The 19,475-nt window shown below is 41.3% G+C and overlaps 1 protein-coding gene across 8 annotated transcripts in view; it reads right to left on the bottom strand.

The window, feature by feature from the left end:
- The window catches only part of arid1b (AT-rich interaction domain 1B), a 492,096-nt gene that overhangs the window by 449,421 nt on the left and 23,200 nt on the right, over positions 1–19,475 (bottom strand). For all 8 annotated transcript variants that reach the window (XM_033025053.1, XM_033025055.1, XM_033025058.1 and 5 more), the window contains one exon: positions 4,070–4,270. In XM_033025053.1, the coding sequence (XP_032880944.1) occupies positions 4,070–4,270 (201 nt within the window). The remainder of the gene's footprint in view (positions 1–4,069; positions 4,271–19,475) is intronic.

The raw sequence follows: 19,475 nt of genomic DNA, 5'->3' as shown, positions 1-19,475 counted from the left end.
TCATGATGACTTGGTCGTATGGATTCAGAACTGGCTTATTCAAAGACAGAGGGTTGCGATGGAAGGTAGATATTCTGGCTGGATGTTTGGGACCAGTGGAGATCTGCAGGGATCTGTGCTGGGGCCTCTGCTGTTGGTGAAATATATAAATGACCTAGATGTAAATGAAGATGGGTTGGCGAGTAAGTTTGCTGACGAGACCAAAATTGGAGGAGTTGTACACAGTGGAGGAGGCTGTCAGAAGTGATAGCAGGATATAGATCATCTGCAGATACAGGGAGGGAAATGGCAGATGGAGTTTAACGCAAGCAAGTGTGTGATATTGCACTTTGGGAGGTTGAATGTAAGGGGAGAGTATACAGTTAATGAGAAGACCCTTAACAGCATTGATGTGCAGCAGGATCTTGGAGTCCAAGTTCATAGCTTAGTGGCAGCACAAATAGATGGGATGGTAAAGAAGGCGTATTGTATACTTGCCTTCATTGCTGGGGCATTGATATAAGAGTCAGGAAGTCATGATGCAGCTGCATAGGACTTTAGTTAGACTGCATGTGGAGTATTGCATGCAGTTCTGGTCGGCCCATTCCAGGAAAGATGTGAAGGCTTTAGAGAGGGTGCAGAGGAGGTTCACCAGAATGCTACATGGATTAGAGGGTTTCAGCTACAGTGAGAAGTTGGATAGACTTGGATTGTTTTCTCTGGAATCAAGGTTGATGGGGAAACTTGATACAAGTATATAAAATGATGAGAGACATAGATAAAGTAGACCACCAGAACCTTTTCTCCCCAGGGTGGAAATATCCAACATTAGAACACTAATTCAAGAGGGGAAAAGTTTAAATGGAGATGTGCGGGGCAAGTTATTTTGTAAAAAAGCAGAGTAGTGAGGGCCTGGACCACATAGCCAGGGGTGGTGGTGGTTGCAGATAAGATAGTGGCTTTTAAGAAGCTTTCAGATAGTTACATGGAAGTGCGGGGAATAGAATAGAGGGATACCCGGGAGTACTTCCTTCTCTGTTCGGTTAACTTAAAGGCCGAGGGAAACTGTACGATAGCCTCCACTGTTCCAATTGTCATTCTTAAGGGGTTGGACAGGCTAGATGCAGGAAGATTGTTCCCGATGTTGGGGAAGTCCAGGACAAGGGGTCACAGCTTAAGGATAAGGGGGAAATCCTTTAGGACCGAGATGAGAAGAAACTTTTTCACACAGAGAGTGGTGAATCTCTGGAACTCTCTGCCACAGAGGGTAGTTGAGGCCAGTTCATTGGCTATATTTAAGAGGGAGTTAGATGTGGCCCTTGTGGCTAAAGGGATCAGGGGGTATGGAGAGAAGGCAGGTACGGGATACTGAGTTGGATGATCAGCCATGATCATATTGAATGGCGGTGCAGGCTCGAAGGGCCGAATGGCCTACTCCTGCACCTATTTTCTATGTATCTATGTATCAGGGAACTCAACACAACCACGGATAAGAATGCAGCTCCATCCCTTATGCACTTTATTTAAATTATTCATAGATTAGATACAGGTTGAATTGTGCCACCAAATGTGCAATGTTGGACTGTCAACTAATTACTTAATTTAGATTCTGTTACAGTTTGATAGCCCAATTAAAGAGGTTTCAAATATTTAACCGCTTGATTAAAGCAAGATGATAAAGAAGACAATATACTCTGATTTTAACTTCACGTTCATGCAAAGAGGCATTTCATTCTGATTATTTATACAGGCACACTCGAGTTATAGGATTGGGAGGGGGGGGGGGGGGGGGGGGGGGGGGGGAGAGATTGTTTCTTCAAATAATCCTCGTCCCGATTTTCTATAATGCAACGCTACACCATTTACCATTTGCACATGCACCAAGAAAAGTTGAAAAATTAATTAATTATGTATTTATTCACGCTTCCCCACCTCATCAACAAATTCCAAGAGAAAATATTAATTCCCCATCGTCAAGTTTTGGGTAGTGAGTTGTGAAGGGCAAACTCCCATTACCCAACTGTCAGTAATGTAGCAGTTGCATGCATTTCTCCATATGTATTATTAAATAGCATGCTTCGGTTCCCTTTCAGTTTTGAATTATTTCCAGACTAGGTACTTACAACTGCAGAGTTCCCTATTTAAGAGTCAGACTTGCATCAGTCAGTAAGAGACATGCTTCGAGTCCCATTGTCAGCTGTGGTTCAGCTGCTTGCACACTTGTCCAAGTTAAAAAAAAGTGCCACGTTCAAGTCTCATGCCAGAGACGAACATTTGAGGAGCTTAACAACTACAGAAGCACAAGACTCTGCTGAAATGTTAAAGAGAGACTCATTCAATTTTAGACACAAAATGCTGTAGTAACTCAGCGGGACAGGCAGCATCTCTGGAGAGAAGGAATGGGTGACGTTTCAGGTCGAGACGCTTCTTCAGTTTTAGTTTCATTTAGTTTACAGATACAGATAGATACAGCGTGGAAACAGGACCTTCGGCCCACCGAGTCCGCATCGACCCCCGCTCATTAATACTATCCTACACCAAGGACAATTTTTATATTCATACCAGGCTAATTAACCTACAAACCTGTTCGTCTTTGGAGTGTGGGAGGAAACCAAAGTTCTCAGAGAAAGCCCATGCAGGTCATGTGGAGAAAGTACAAACTCTGTACTGTCAGCACCCATAATAATAATAATAATAAATTTTATTTATGGGCGCCTTTCAAGAGTCTCAAGGACACCTTACAAAAATTGAGCATGTAGAGGAAAAACATGTAAGGGGAATGAAATAAATAGTAGAGACATGACTAGTACACAAAGTAAAGACAGAATTCAATACAAAACACAGTATGAGGCAGTTAATGCACAGATGAAAAGGGACGGGGACGTGGGGCTAAGGATAGGCAGAGGTGAAGAGATGGGTCTTGAGGCGGGACTGGAAGATGGTGAGGGACACGGAATTGCGGATCAGTTGGGGGAGGGAGTTCCAGAGCTTGGGAGCTGCCCTGGAGAAGGCTCTGTCCCCAAAACTGCGGAGGTTGGACTTGTGGATGGAGAGGAGACCGGCTGATGTGGATCTGAGGGACCGTGAGGGTTGGTAGGGGGAGAGGAGGTCAGTGAGATATGGGGGGGCCAGATGGTGGAGGGCTTTGTAGGTGAGGACCAGGATTTTGTAGGTGATCCGGTGGGAGATGGGAAACCAGTGAAGTTGTTTGAAGACTGGAGTGATGTGATGCCAGGATTTGGTGTGGGTGATGAATCGGGCGGCTGCGTTCTGGACCAGCTGGAGTCGGTTGATGTAGGTGGAGCTGATGCCAAGGAGAAGTGAGTTGCAATAGTCCAGTCGGGAGGAGATGAGTCTTTCAGCATGGATGAGTCTTTCAGCAGCGGGCGGTGTGAGAGAGGGTCTGAGTTTGGCGATGTTGCGGAGATGAAAGAAGGAGGTTTTAATGACATGGCGGATGTGATGCTCAAGGGAGAGGGTGGAATCATAGATCACGCCAAGGTTACGGGCCTGGGGAGATGGGGAGACAGTGGTGCCGTCGATGGTGAGAGTGGGGTTATTGATTTTGCTGAGTGTGGCTTTGGATCCATAGCCAGGATCGAACCCGGGTTTCTGACGCACTAAGGCAGCAACTCTACTGCTGCGCTCCCATGCCACCTCTCTGGTGAAAGGAAATAGTTGCTATTTATGGGAGCTAGTTGTACTTGATTTGGATGCCATAATTCCTTCAATAGCTGCACTTCAAAATACTTTCATGATTGGGAAGTTTTGCAGTGTCGGAAACTCAAAAGTGCAAGAATTTAATTATTTCTCCTGATACAAAGTCATTGCAGAAGTAGGATCACAGTTTCAAGGCAGTGGTTACTCTCCTGGTCTATAGTCTATATGCAAACATCGTCATCAAACATTGATTATTCTGCACAGTGTAGGGAATTTGAATTCCATCAGTTCAGTTTATAACTGAGCAATGTTGCACCCACAAAGTCATTGATCAAAAGAAAATTAATTTCAAACTGTCCAAAAACAAAATACAAGAGTTACTAGGCTTTAGGTTAGTTATAAATAGTTTCATCTTTAACTTAATGTTTACCTGTTGCTGTGGATATTGCATTCCTCCCATGTTACTTTGATTCCTGCTCTGCATGGTCATTGGATAGCGCTGCGGAGTAGGTGGTCCATATGGTTGGGCAGGATAAGAGCCACTCTGCTGCTGTTGCTGCTGTGAATAAGGATTGTTATTCATCCCATACAGCTGGGGTCTCTTCATGCCCATCTGATCAACTGGATTCCCCTAAATGAAGAACAACAGAAAACTGATCAATATTAAGCTTCAACATAAATAGGTATTTACTATCCTTCCAATATGGTCAAAACTAAAACCCCTCAGGAAACCCCTCAGAATATGTTAATTATCAAAAAATCTTGTGTCATCGACTGTGAATACATTTCAATCCCCTCATCTCAAAGACAACAGTATGTGCACATATCTGGAGTACTTTATCTTACTTTATCTCTTTATCTCACTTCCCACAAAAAAAACGAATTTAACCAATAAATGGCAATCATGCTTCATTTTCAACTCGCAGGTCAGGCAACATAAACACCAAGGAGGTATAAATAAGGCAGTTTTATGATAGTAAAAAAAAAATTTTTGCAACAAGGGCCATACTAGAATATAGGCCAAAACACAAGGCAACAGGCAAGAAATCTATTTGGTTTAGATATTGTGCTCATTTCAAAAACACCCACTCTCATCAGGTGCAAGTGTTCATATTTGTATGATGCAAAGCTCAGCCAGGACTCTGTGGAACTTAAGGTAGGCCGTGCACTTGAAACTATTGCCCCAAGCTTGAGAAGCCTCCTCCTGACGGGACCTTACAGATGAAAATGTACTCTCCCAAGAACATCCATCAAAAGATTCAACTAATGGGCACTATCACCACCCAGAATGATGAGCGTCAGTGAACCAGACAGAAGAAAATCTCTGCCAGTTAATGCTGCACTATTGCAAGAGAGAGTCAGACACAGCCAGCCAGTAGGCCAAGTGTAGCCAAATGGACCATACGTTGTGTAGCATGGTGTTAAATGATACAGAAGGTCATTTCAAAACACACGATACAGAAGGTCAAGCTAAATGCATCTGCAGAGCTAGGTTAGTCTTTGATGTTCATTGAAATAAGATGCTAGGAATTGATGTCCGTAAGCGGATGCAGTTTTCAGAGGGTGTTGAGGATTATCATGAAGAGGGAAATTCCAACTGCACAGGATGCAATACGATAGAACTTTATTTATCCCAGGAGGGAAATTGGTCTGTCAACAGTCATAAAACACAAGAAGATATATGAAACCTGAAATTAAAGTGACGTGGAAAGTTCAGGATTGGGGATGTGCAAAGATTTTTGTGCGGGGGAGGGGTGGGGTTCAGAAGAGGAGTCTGTCTACCCCATGACAGAAGGGGGAGGAGTTGTACAGTTTGATAGCCACAGGGAAAAAAGATCTCCTGTGGCGTTCTGTGCTGCATCCTGGTGGAACCAGTCTGTTGCTGAAGGTGCCCCTCAGGTTGACCAGTGTGTCATGGAGGGGGTGAGCTGTATTGTCCAGGATGCTTCATAGTATGAGGAGCATCCTCCCCGTCAAGACCACCTCCCATGAATCCAACTCCGCCCCCAGGACAGAGCCAGCCTTCCTGATGAGTTTGTTGATCCTGTTGCCGTCCGTGGCCTTTGCCCTGCTGCCCCAGTACACGACAGTGAAGAAGATGGCACTGGCCTCCACTGATTGATAGAACATCTGCAACATCTTACTATAGATGTTGACGGAGCGGAGCCTACTCAAAAAATACAGCTGGCTCTTGTCCTTTCTTAAACAGGGCCTCAGCGTTCCTGGACCAGTCCAGTTTACTGTCCAGGTAAACTACAAGGTACTTGTACTCCTTGGTAACTGTACATCCACACCTTTGATGGAGACAGGGGAAAGGGGTGTTCCTCTCCTCCTAACGTCCACCACTAACTACTTAGTCTTGTCATTGTTGAGCTGCAGGTGATTCAGCCCACACCACTCAACAAAGTCGTTGACTACACCTCTATATTCAGCTTCCCTCCCCTCACTGATACAGCCCACAATTGCAGTTTCATTTATGGCTGCCATGAAATGTACCAGACTACTTTCAAACGCTGTAAATTATTTACATTTTTATATTTCTATTAAAGACATTTTTAAATGATAATCTACCCAAAATGAATGGAAATGCTGAAACTGCACCAGATCTAACCAAGCAAAGGCCACTAGATTATCAACCTGATCCATCATGCAAAAAACACTGCTTTAGAATACATAAAATAATCTTTTAGTCCCTTGAGCAGTGGTAGTGCTCACATATCTGCAATAGATGGACTATGGGCGGCTCTGCGGCGCAGCAGTACTGGTGGTGCCTCACAGCACCAGAGACCCGGATACAATCCTAGCCTCGCATACTGTCCGTAGAGAGTTTGCATGTTCTCCCTGTGACCGTGTGAGTTTTCTCCGGGTGCTCCGGTTTCCTCCCACATCCCAAAGACGAGCGGGTTAATCAGGTTCTGTAAATTGCCCCTAGTGTGTGTAGGATGCCAAAGTGGGATAGAATGGAACCAATAGTCGGCATGGATTCAGTGGGTCTGTTTCCATGCTGTATCTCTAAGCTAAAGAAAACTAAAACTAAGGATCAAAACCCACCCTGAACATTTCTGCTGCGTAATTACAATCCTAACTTACCGGCAATACTTTGCAATTTAACATAAACCAAAAATGCAAACACTAAGCAATATTATCTATTATTTATTATATTATTTGTGTGCCCACTCCTTCTCTCCAGAGGTGCTGCCAGTCCCGCTGAGTTACTCCAGCAATTTGTGTCACCCATTCCTTCTCTCCAGAGATGCTGCTGGTCCCGCTGAGTTTCTCCAGCGTTTTGTGTCTATCTTCGATTTAATCCAGCATCTGCAGTTCTTTCCTACACAATATCATCTATTTGGCATACTGGGTTTCCAAGATCACTCGGATGCATCCTTGTCTTCACCGATTGTTCCTAGCATATGCTATCACCTAATTCTTCAATGTTAAACCTTAGATTATTTAGAACGGCATTACAGCAGCAAAATATATCCAGTTAAACTATTGTAAATACTCTTGGAAAAGGTCAAATGGAATTGCGAACTTAGCCAGTTTTGAAGGAAATGCGGTGTTGGTGAAGAGAGATTAAGACAATGCCTTTTGTTAAGGTAAGGCCTTAAGTGTGTATCTCAGGATTCTTTAAAATATTCAAATCTTGCAATTATCAGCTTCACCATCATTAGGCCCATTCTTGGTCACGTGTGCAGCCAAAAATATGAAATATTGTGGATATATCTCTTCTAATTCTGAAAGCATTACCGGTATATTGTTTTGCACTGTATATATGATCCATATTTTTTTCCTGAAGTTTATCAAGTGAAATATTTATGTTACGCTGACAATGTTTGTTTGGGGTCAGAGGTCAAATATGACTGGTCACGTGTGTGGCCTCACACAGGAGCATTTTTTTCATAACTCAGTTTTATCTTAAACTCTTTCAAGAAGCTAGAATGTTCATATCTTTAGCAGACATGCATTATAGTTCTGTTGGCAGGAAAATAGCAATGAATAAGATGAATCTCTTATGAATCATTTTTTAATGTATTATAGTATGTGATGCCATTTGGTAACATGTGCAACATTTTGGTTCACTTTCGAAAGAATGGCCCATTAGCTCCTCAGTGTTCTATTTCTAATCTTTGTAGCTGGTGACTCCAATGGCAAGTCCAGTAATCAGCATCCCTAAATTCAACATGTCACCTACTTCATATTAAGATGCGCCTGAAGCTAAAGGACCAGAAAATGCACTTAAGGGGAAAAAGTACACCAATGCTCAAGAAAACAAAAAAATGGTTTCAATTATAAAGCAAAATTTGCCATGTTTCTGTGGGGCTTTTAACTTCTTGGAACAGCCGAAGGTCATTGACAGGAGCTTGGACTGACATGTGGCCACAAGGAGACATTACAGTTGATAAGAAAAATCCGAAGGTTTCAGGAATATCTAAGAGGGAATGGTTACTTTAGTAGAGTAGATATCGTTATTTCAGAACGGAGTACCTGTAATGCTGGATGGATTAACAAAGCAAATGCTCAAAAGTCTAGAAATAGTAAAAAAATAAATATTTGGGAAGTTTTAAAGGATGGGGGGGGAAAATTATAAAAATAAAAATTTGACAAAGCTACAGAAGATTTTGATAACAAGATCAGGGTGGTGACTGACGCAAATTCAGACACGAGATCATCCAAGCTTTGAATGCCCAAGTCTACCAAGGACAAAAAATGAGAGGCCAGGCACGAGTGTGTAATAAACATTCCAGTGAAAACGTTAAAAAGCTCAGAGGAATGGCGGCAAGGGCAGGGTAGGATATTGTATATTGTACAAGATGAATGGTCTCCCTGATGCCTTCGACTTCTGGCTGAAGCTCATTGCAGATTAAACACCAATGTCACTAAAAGTCTAATTTCACCCCAGGGGGAAATCTCTGCTCACAGAATACTGAGGAAATAAAGGAATATATGCAAAATCAATGTGAGAAAAAGTCATTTGTGCAACCTTTCATATCGTGAACATTTTGCTTGCAAAGTACTTAAACAAAACTTTCTGGAATTGGATATTTCACCAAAATGTTGTACTAGGCCACTTTTGGAGTTGTGTTACATTACTGGTCATCCTGCTATAGAAAGGATGTCATTAAACTGGAAAGGCTGCCAAAAGGATTGGCGAGGATTTTATCGAGACTGGAGGATTTGCCTTATAAGGAGAGGATGGATAGGCTAGGACTTTATTTCTTAGAGCACAGGAGTCAGAGGGGTGATCTTAGAGGTTTATTAAATCATGGATAAGGCGAATAGCCACGGCCTTTTTACCAAGGAAAGGGAGTTTTAAACATGAAGGCAAATGTTTATGGTGGAGTGGAAAATTTAAGGGATCTGAGGAGCAACTATTTCACAGAGGGTGATGCATATGTGGAAAAAACTGCTATAGGAAGTGATTGAAGGGGGCATAATAAAGACATTTAAAAGCTTTGAGCGGGTAATGGGATAGGAAAGGTTTGTAGTGAAATAGGCAAGGCACAGCCTTGCACTTTACTTGCACTTGGTGCAGTGCTGAATTAATGTTAGTTTGTGGAAAGTGCTGGAGAAACTCAGCGGGTCAAGCAACACCCGTGGAGGGAAATGAGCAGGTTACTTTTCAGGCCAGCACTCTTCTTCAGTCTTTAGGAACCTTGACATGTAACGTCACCTGTCCGTTTCCCTCGACAGATACTGACCCAGAGTTCCTCCAGCACTTGGTGTTTTGCTCAAGATTTCAGCATCGGCATATTTCAGCAGTAGGTTCATCCTCAAGCCTTTGAATTCACCTTACAAATCACTTATTCTCTCAGAAAATTCAGTTATAAGCCAACGTTCCACCACCCAGAACTGTCCCAATTGTGTAAAGCAATGTTTTTATTTAAATGATTATTGATCATTGATTACCTTTAATGTACAAATTTTAACAAACAGTACTATATTGATTATCTTGTCTCAACAACCAGACTTTCTGTTGGAAAAGCTATTAGATAATGTTAAAACCAACCCTGTGGGTCTATTTAGCAAAAAATTATCTGGCACTGATGAACAGAGTCAGTACAACCAAGCCGTTATCAGCTTTAACAAGATTCCTTTACAGGACTACTATCAATTCTGCAAGTCTTTTTAGGCACAAACAATGCATCTACTTTTCCACCATTAACAAATGCAATTTTGTTCTCAAACCAAGTCAAATTATATTAGTTGACTGAAACTTTCAACTTAATTCCATAAAAGTCATCATTCATTCATGTGCTCGCTAATATCGTAATAGATCCCGATTCTTACACACTAGGTTTTAAATTAAGGCAAAGCAGAAAATAAAGTTTCATTTGAATGGATAGACACAGGTCTAATCAGCTTTGCCAAATCAGCTGAGCATTACCAATGCCCTCTGGCCCGTAATAAAGAAATAATTTAAAATGCCCTAGTGCCCCACCCAAGCATCACACCAAAACAGAATGTATTAATTAATAATAACACTGCCCACCCTCTTCCAAACCATGAACACACTGCAACAAGCATTTCTTGCTCAGCCTGCAGCAGAATATACGAGTGGAAAGGAACTGCAGATGCTGGTTTAAATCAAAGATAGACATAAAATGCTGGAGTAATTCAAGTAAAGGATGTAGGCATCTCTGGAGAGAAGGAATGGGTGATGTTTCGGGTCGAGACTCTTCTTCAGACTACATATCAGAATATATGGGTCCAAATTGACCTCAAAGTTAAACACAAGATGCTGGAGTAACTCAGGGGGACAGGCAGCATCTCTGGAGACCTTTCTTCAGTCTGAAGAAGGGTCTCGATCCGAAACGTCACCCATTCCTTCTCTCCAGAGATGCTGCCTGTCCCGCTGAGTTACTCCAGCATAATCTGTGAATTGCTTGGATTAAAAATCCACCATCACAACTCAATCACCCCTTCTCTCCAGAGATGCAGCCTGTCCAACTGAGTTACTCCCAGCATTTTGTGTTTATTTTTAGTGTAAACCCACATCTGCAGTTGCTTCCTACACACACACACAATGTAGCTATTTGGTTGCAAGATCTGAAGGTTGCCAACAAACATAGAATTAAACTTCTGTCCAGTCAGAACTTTTCAGAGGATCGTTAATTTACAATAAAAGGAAAATGCATTCTTACAGCAGTCATGAGTTCAATTACTGAAATCAAATAAAATTCCAGAGACAAATTCACTGTCTTGAGTGCCTCGTCATCAAACAAAAAGTATCTCTAAAAAGGAAACCAGTTCTAATCAATTACTCAGTATAAAGATGTCCCAATTAAAAAGGGTTTGCAAATACCAATCCGTCACAAACATTTCTAGATACATGTGAAATGTAATCATTCAAAAGCAGCCAGTCTTTCCTTACTTAAAACCTGAATGTGATCAGGCTATAAGCAAAACACAAGTTAATTTTGTTTTGCATTAATTGTTGGATTTTGCAGAATGCAAAAGCTTTGCAACTTAACATGGGCAATTGGCCTGTGCATCATATTTGAAAAACATAAATAATTGACAATTTAGGGAACAATTTCAATTGCATCTGAAGCACATACAACCCTGTTTCAAATGTCTCATTTTAAAAATACAAAAATAAACTTCATTTATCATTAAGCTGTTTGTTGCAGCAGACAGCTTCACACACAAATATTCAGACAGATCTTCCACTGCTCTAAAATCAATAGCTGCTCTCCTCTTGGCAATGTTCTATCTCGCAATAAGATCCCAAGTGCAGCATTTCACTAAAACCTCCAACTCGACAAAGTAGCTATTTCAGCAAGCACAGCCAGATGCACTCAAAACATCTTAGATACTGAAAGAGGTACAGCCCTCATTTCAACCAGCTGTTACGGGAGTAATTGTTTTTTGTAAAGTGTGGGAATATATTCTACATTTACAAACATTCACTAACACCTGGGAGCTGTTGGAAGCAAAAACGGTTAAACAATTAAAAGTTAAAACATTGCTTTGTTGTGTGTGTGTGTGTGTGTGTGTGTGTGTGTGTGTGTGTGTGTGTGTGTGTGTGTGTGTGTGTGTGTGTGTGGGGGGGGGTTTTATGGACATTTAAGGTAATTGAATTTTTCACAAAAATTCAAAAGCTCAATTTAACTGAACTGAACTTTATTTATAGAGCACTTTAAAAACAACCACTGTTGCAACAAAGTGCTGTACATGACTAATCATAAACATAAAACAAAACAATAAAAGCATTAAAAGACAGTAAAAATAATAAAAAACAATAATAGAAACACTAAAACAAGAGCAAAGTCTCATGCAGGGGCGAAAGCCAAGGAATAGAAAAGGGTTTTAAGACTAGTTTTGAAAATGGACAGTGAAAGGGCCTGTCTAATGTGCAAAGGTAGAGTGTTCCATAATGTCGGAGCAGCAACAGAGAAGGCTCTATCCCCTCTGAGCTTCCGCTTAGACCTCAGTACCTCCAGGAGCAGCTGATCAGCTGACCTGAGGGATGACCCGAGCAGGAGCATAGGGATGAAGCAGCTCAGAGAGGTAAGGCGGGGCGAGACCATTTAAAGATTAAAAAACAAAAAGAATCTTAAAATGAACTCTAAAGTACACCAGCAGCCAGTGGAGGGAGGCCAGAATAGGCGTTATGTGCTCCCTCTTTCGTGTTCCAGTTAAAAGGCGAGCAGCAGCATTCTGAACCAACTGGAGACGTGCAAGGGAAGTTGGCTAACTCCAAAATAAAGTGCGTTACAGTAATCCAGCCGAGACGTAATGAAGGCATGGATTACTGTTTCAAAATACTGTCGTTCAAGAATGGGCTTCACCTTTGCCAGCTGCCTTAAATGAAAGAAGCTGGACTTAACTACCGCGCCTATTTGACGATCTAATTTAAAATTAACGTTCAAGGATGGTGATATTTAGGAGTAATGAAACCCACAAGCAGTACACAAACCACATACAGGAAAACGGACTGAATTCCTAGACAGACAAAAAAGGAAATAATACATCACAGGGAATCTCTAAACCATCACACAAAAAGGTGAAGTGACTGTATGGGGTAAAGGTGGACTCAGAGAAATCAATTCAAAAATCGGTGGAATTCAGTCATGGAAGGAAGTAAATTATTTTCCATGATTTATTCCCCTCAGAGACAAATTGCTCAGCAGCTGATTGTGATTTAAAAATCCATCAAAATGCACCACAGCCTATTCAAGAGTTTGCTTTTTATAGTGAGAAAAATATGAATTTTATTTGCAAAAACTCTAACAGCACACCCTGTGGAGATGAAGAGTATTACTTACAGGAATGGCTGAACTTCCTCATTTAACAGATCACGCGCAGACATACTTGCTCTCAGATTTATACCACAATAAATTTCAAGCATTTATCTTTACTGACATACCTCCAGAAATCAATGCTAAGCATTATGGTCAAAGGGGCCAACAACTATTTTCCTAATCTTAGCACCCATGAAGTTTAATTAGTAAAAACTTTTTTTTTTTTTTTTTAAAGCATTAATAATGACAACCAAAGTGGTGTCAGCCTGCCGTAAAAACTGATCTTTGTTCACTGATTCTCTTTGGGAGGAGTCAGTCTGTTGACCAAACTCACTCTAGCAGATTTGTTAAACTATCTGGCCGAGGATTCCAATGAGAACGTTTTCACGTTTGTTATCGCCATGAAACAATTGAAGAATTAGTGGTGAAGATGTAAAGAGACAGTCTACTCAGAAGAAGGGTCCCAACCAGAAATGTCACCTATCCACAGTCTCCAGAAATGCTGCCTGACCCACCGAATTACTCCAACACTTCCAGTCCTTTTTTGTAAACCAGCATCTCCAGGTCCTTGCATCTCTCTGCAAAGAGGCTTTCGTGGAGAAAATCAGAGCACAAGAAGAAAGATGTTATAGTATAACTAAATAGGGCCCGACCTGGAGCATCACGTACAATATTGACTAAAAGAGGATATACTTGATACCGAGAGAGTACACAAAGATCCTCATTCACAGACAGGTTCTTCTGATGGAAGATGTGTCATATCAGGAGAGGCAATGCAGGTCAGACCTCTATTCTCTAGCAATATGAAACATTGAATGCACAAGTTCTTAGAAGGCTCAACAGGGTAGACAGAGCACACTGTATCCATTGCATCAGGAAATGGGGTTCAAAGTCAAAAAACAACGGGTAGACCATTTATGAGTAATGCAGAGAATTAAAAAAAGGACTCCGGAGAAATCATTGATTGCATTCATAAACAAAACTCATAGACCTGGTTATTACTGAAATCAAAGGATATGGGGAATGGATAGCAAAATAAAGTTGAGGGGGACGCGATATAGGGAGAGGTTGGGCAGACTGGGATTGTATTCCTTGGAGTGCAAGAGGCGGAGGGCAATCGTAGAGAGGTATATGAGTTCATGGAGGAAATAGATAGGGTGAACAGAGTATTTTACCAAGAGGATGAGAATCAAGAACCAGAGGACATAGATTTAAGTCGAATGGGGGAAGATTTAGTAGAAACCAGAGGGCAGCTTTTTTGACAAGGCAGGTGGGTAGCATGTGGAGCCAGCTACAAGAGGAGGTAGTTGAGGCAGTACCATAATATTTAAAAGACATTTGGACAGATACATGAATAGGAAAGGTTTGGTGGGATATAGAACAAACGCAAGCAAGTGGAACTAGATGGGGCATCGTGGTCCGCATGGGCAAGTCGGGCCAAAGGCCCGTTTCTGTGCTGTAAGACTCTAAAATTTGCCATGATCTTGTTGAATGACAGAAGGACCAGGAGGAACTTATGTCTACTCATTATATTGTGTATTTTATTGTATTAATCACTAATATTCTTAGGAAATATAGCAACAAGCAACTGCAGAAGCTGGTTTACAAAAAAAAAAAGACAGTGCTGGAGTAACTCAACGGGTCAGTTAGCATTCTGGAGAATAAGGATAGGTAACATCTCGGATCAGAATCCTTCTTAAGACAAAAATAAATTATCTACCATTTCTTGATAAAATACTAAACTATATTAAAAGTATTTCAGCATTAGAAAATTAAATCCTGTATGCAGAAAAGTGAACAACGACCAGTGGCTGCAATTCTTTAGCACCAACTTAATTTAACTCCAGGTGTTTCATTTGGGAGGGAAAGGAGGCCCTACAACGCAAATTTAGGAAGTCGGGTAAAAAAACAGGACCTCCGGAATTGTAATGCACCAATTACTGCCTGCGCCACAAACTACCGAGGCAAGAAATATAAAAATAATGTCTTTCAATATGTGGCTAAGGAACTGGTGCAGGAGGGAGTTTTTGATATACAAATCATTGGGCTCTCTTCCATGGCATGTTGGACCGGCACAAGAAAGACAAGTTGCACCCGAACTGGAGGAAAAAACCAATATCCTCACAGGGAGCTTCACTAGTGCTGCTCATGAGAGTTTAAATCAGTGTCAAGAATCACAGAAACCAGAGCAACATTATTACAAGTGGAAGGACTGAACAGGAAGATAGAGGTTATAAATAAGTAACACTCAAAAGGAAGGACGAGCTGCGACAGGTTAATGAATATGGTGAGACTGATGGGCTGAAATGTGTTTATTTCAATACAAGGAGTATTATGGGCAAAGCAAATAACTTTAGAACCAGGATCAGTGCATGGCACTATGAGTATGTGATCATGACAGAGACCTGGTTGTGAGAGGGAACATGACTGGTGGCTCGACATTCCAGGGTTTTGATGTTTCAGATGTGATCGAGAGAGTAAGAGGTGCAGTTGGCATCACTAACCTGGGAGAATGCCACAGCTACATTCAGAGAGGAACACGGAGGTTTTATCCACAGCGGTAATAAGGGTAGAGTTCAGAAATACGGTGCAATTATTCTGATAGGATTATACACTAAGCCTGTGAATAGCCAGCAGAAGATAGATGAACAGATATGTAGATGGTATGGAAAAATGTTAATGCATCAGAGTTATCGTATTGGGTGGCTTTAACTTCCCCAATATTGATTGGAACTTCCTTAGTATAAGAGGCTTAGATGAGGTAGAATTTGTTAGGTATATCCAAAAAGGCTTCTTGAAATAGTATGTGGAGAGTCCAATGAGAGGAGGGACCACATGGGCCAGGTGACTGACATTTCAGTGATTGAACATTTTGGGAATAGGACCACTTGTTTAAATATAGTTATGAATAAGAATAAATCTGGACCTTGAGGGAAAGTACAAAATTGGGGAGGGCAAATTGCAACATTATTAGGCAGGAGCTAGGGAGAGTAAATTGGGAGCAGCAGTTATTGGGCATCTAATATATGGGAGGTGTTTAAAGACCAGCTGATCAGCGTTCAGGACTGGCATGTTCCAGGAAGAGACAAAGAGAAGCGTCAATTTGGTCAAAAGGAAAAGGAAGCATATGTCAGGTTTAGGAAAATGAAATCAGGCAGGGCTTTTGATGAATATAAAGAAAGCAGGTCAAGAATTCAAACAGGGACTTAGGAAGGTCAAAGGGGCCCATGAAATAAACATGGCATGTAGGATTAAAGGGATTTGCATTGCAATTTATGCATACATTAAAAGGAAGAAGGAAATTTATGCTTGGCGTCAGAGGATGTATCATGGTACTAAACAAATATTTTGAATCAGTATTTGGGAAGGACATGAAGGATAGTGAAATTTGTGCAATGCGTACTAATATCCCAAGGCATCTGGATCAAATATTAGGGAACATAGTTTTAAGGTGAGGGGGTAAGTTTAAAGGGAGATGTCCAGGGATTGTTTTGTTTATATACACAGAGAGTGGCAGTGCTCAGAACTTGCTGCCACAGATAATGGTGGAAGTAGTATTGATAAATTGAGGCTTTCAGATTGGTGCATACACAAGGAATGAAGTGGTATGGATCACAAAAAGGCAGAAGGGATTAGTTTAATTTGGCATCATGATCAGCACAGATATTGTAGGCCAATGCGCATGGTCTGGCCTTGTGTAGACTAGATCATGGCATATATTACATTTCAAGAAAAATGTTCTTTGCTTGACCTTGATCTTTTTTCACCAATATAAAAACAGCCTTTCTAATTTTATTATTTCATTTCATGAAAAGATTCTGAAAATTCTGTAGGCCATTTCATAGCATGACTAATGAAAAGGCACAGTAACGTTTGTAAAAATTACCTTGTACTAAATGACTTTGCTTTCACCTGTTCGGTAAACAGTTGGATGAATTATCAATAGCAAATAATGCAAATTAAATTTGCAGATAACAAATGTCAAAGCAGTCAGCTATGCTTCAAAAGGATTACAAGGAGATACAACTAGTGGTGGAATGGGTGAAGAGAGATGGAAATTTGCAGTGTTATGGGGGGAAGCAAAAGGGAATAGCCCAGCTGCATGCTCTAACACAGAGCCAGTACAAACCAAGGACAAATGGTCCTCTTTTATGTATAAACCACACAGAGATTCCACACGGAAAAAACATCTCCCCCAATGGCTTTGCAAAGCCATGCATTATTAAAGATACAGTACTAGGTTTTGTCTTTCTTCTGGTGTAGGTTAAGTGATCTAAACACAGGGATGTCCACAAGAAAAAAGGTAAAGTGGGCTGGACTTTTAATTCTAAAGTCAGCAACTAATGAACCCTGGCGAAAATTAGGTAAAAGGGTTCGTCAAGTCCATTATGTAACTATCAGCATTTGTTAAAAGAGGACATGAGAGAAAGTTTAAAATTACAAGTAAATTGTATCCTGGAAAGCATGGCCTGAAAAGATGATGACAGGTGATTGGATATACCAAAATTGAGCTGGAAAACAAATTCAGGGTAGTTAAAAAGAACAGAGAACAACTAATTTGACGCCTTTATGAAATGTTATAGCAGAATGAATCAAATGGCCATGTTTGTGCCTTAGTATTCTACTATAAATAAGTTTATTTCTAAAGCTGGATGTTATCTTATCGAAGCAGAATAGGAATTCAAGCCATACCTCCATGCTTGCAACCGGTAAATGACAAATCAAACTATTCTATTCTACAATTCTTAAATGCCACACTGTAATTAGTGGGCGGGGGAGGGGAGATGGAGACAGACGGGTCACTGGCTAAATACTTTCTGAAACATACGGTTTTACACTGAACTGAAACAAGGCCTAGCCTTGTTTTTAAATGGTAAAAATAGCACATGGTCAAATATTAAATGAGACTTGTTGCGTATCAATCAATACCATGCTCAGTCTCAAGTTTTACATGTGGGCTGAGGGAGAGCTGGGAAGGGGAGCAGAAGTAGGGACTACCTGAAATTAGAGAAGTCAATGTTCATACCGCTGGGGTGCAAACTGCCCAAGCAAAATATGACGTGCTGCTCCTATAATTTACGGTGGTCCTCACTCTGGCCATGGAGGAGGTCCAGGAGAGAAAGGTCGGATTCGGAATGGGAGGGGGAGTTGAAGTGTTGAGCCACCGGGCCAGAGTGAGGGCCAATGTAAATCCTTTCTTCTTCCAGTCCACCCCACCCTCACATCAGCCTAAAGAAGGATTTGGACCCGAAACATTGCCTATTTCCTTCGCTCCATAGATGTTGCAGTGCTCATACAGATGGAATCACTGCTATACAACTGAAAATTAGCTAGGTTGTTTTATATCAGTGGAAAAACATACAGGAAACAGTTATATCACAAAGATCACAACAGCTGTGAGAAATTATAGAGACAACTTCAAATTAAAGAGCTAATTGGAGAAGAATAAACTCACTTTATGAAGTGTTCTGGCACAAATAATTCAAAATCAAAGCTTGTGGCAAAAATATAATGTAACAATGGGAAGTCTTTAAAAGTTAGTCATAAAGCATGGAAACAAGCCCTTCTGCTCCTCATCTATGCCAAGATGCCCCAAAGTTAGTCATAGTTGCCCACGTCTGGCGTATATTCCTCTCAACCTTCCCTATCCGTATACCTGTCCAAATGTATTTTAAATGCTATAGTACCTGCCTCAATTACTTCCTCTGGCAGCTTGTTCCTTCTACACACCACCTGAATTGGAAAAAGTTGCTGCTCAGATTCCCATTAAATCTTACTCCTTCACTTTAAACCTATGTGCTCTGGTTTTTGATTCCCTTACCCCAAGTAAAAGACTGGGCATACAACCAATCTGTTCCCCTCATAATTTTATACACCTCCATAAGAGCATCCCTCAGCCTCCAGCAATCCAAGGAATAAAGTCCAAGCTCACCCTATAGCTCAGCCCCTCTTATCCTGGCAACATCCTTGCAAATCTTCACTGCACTCTTTCTCGATTAATTATATTCTTCCATTAGTATGATAACCAAAACTGAACACAGTACTCCAAATATGGCCCTACCAACGTCTTGTACAACTGTAATATAACGTTCCAACTTCTATATTCAATGCCCTATATGATGACAGCCAAGTTACCAAAAGCCTTTATTACCACCCTATCTGGCCCTGATGGTGTATGTCCCAGGCTACTAAAAGACTGTGCGGCTCAGCCGCTCCAGACCATTTTCAACCTCAGCCTCCAGTCAGGGAGGGTACCAGGTCTGTGGAAAACATCATGTCTCGTGCCGGTTCCCAAAGCAGGGCGGCCGACCGAGATCAACGACTACAGACCGGTGGCCCTTACATCCCATATCATGAAAACAATGGAGCGGCTACTCATTCGTCTCCTGAGACCACAAGTCCAGCACGCACTCGACCCACTACAGTTTGCATACCAGGAGAACATTGGGGTGGATGACGCAGTCCTCTACATGCTGCACCGGATCTACTCCTTTTTGGACAAACCCAGTGGCTATGTGAGGATTATGTTCTTCGACTTCTCAAGTGCGTTCAACACCATCCAACTCCTGATTCTGAATGACAAGCTTAAGA

The sequence above is a fragment of the Amblyraja radiata genome, chromosome 8 (genome assembly GCF_010909765.2).
Source record: "Amblyraja radiata isolate CabotCenter1 chromosome 8, sAmbRad1.1.pri, whole genome shotgun sequence".
NCBI lineage: Eukaryota > Metazoa > Chordata > Chondrichthyes > Rajiformes > Rajidae > Amblyraja > Amblyraja radiata.
This window is presented reverse-complemented; position numbering and strand designations above follow the sequence as displayed.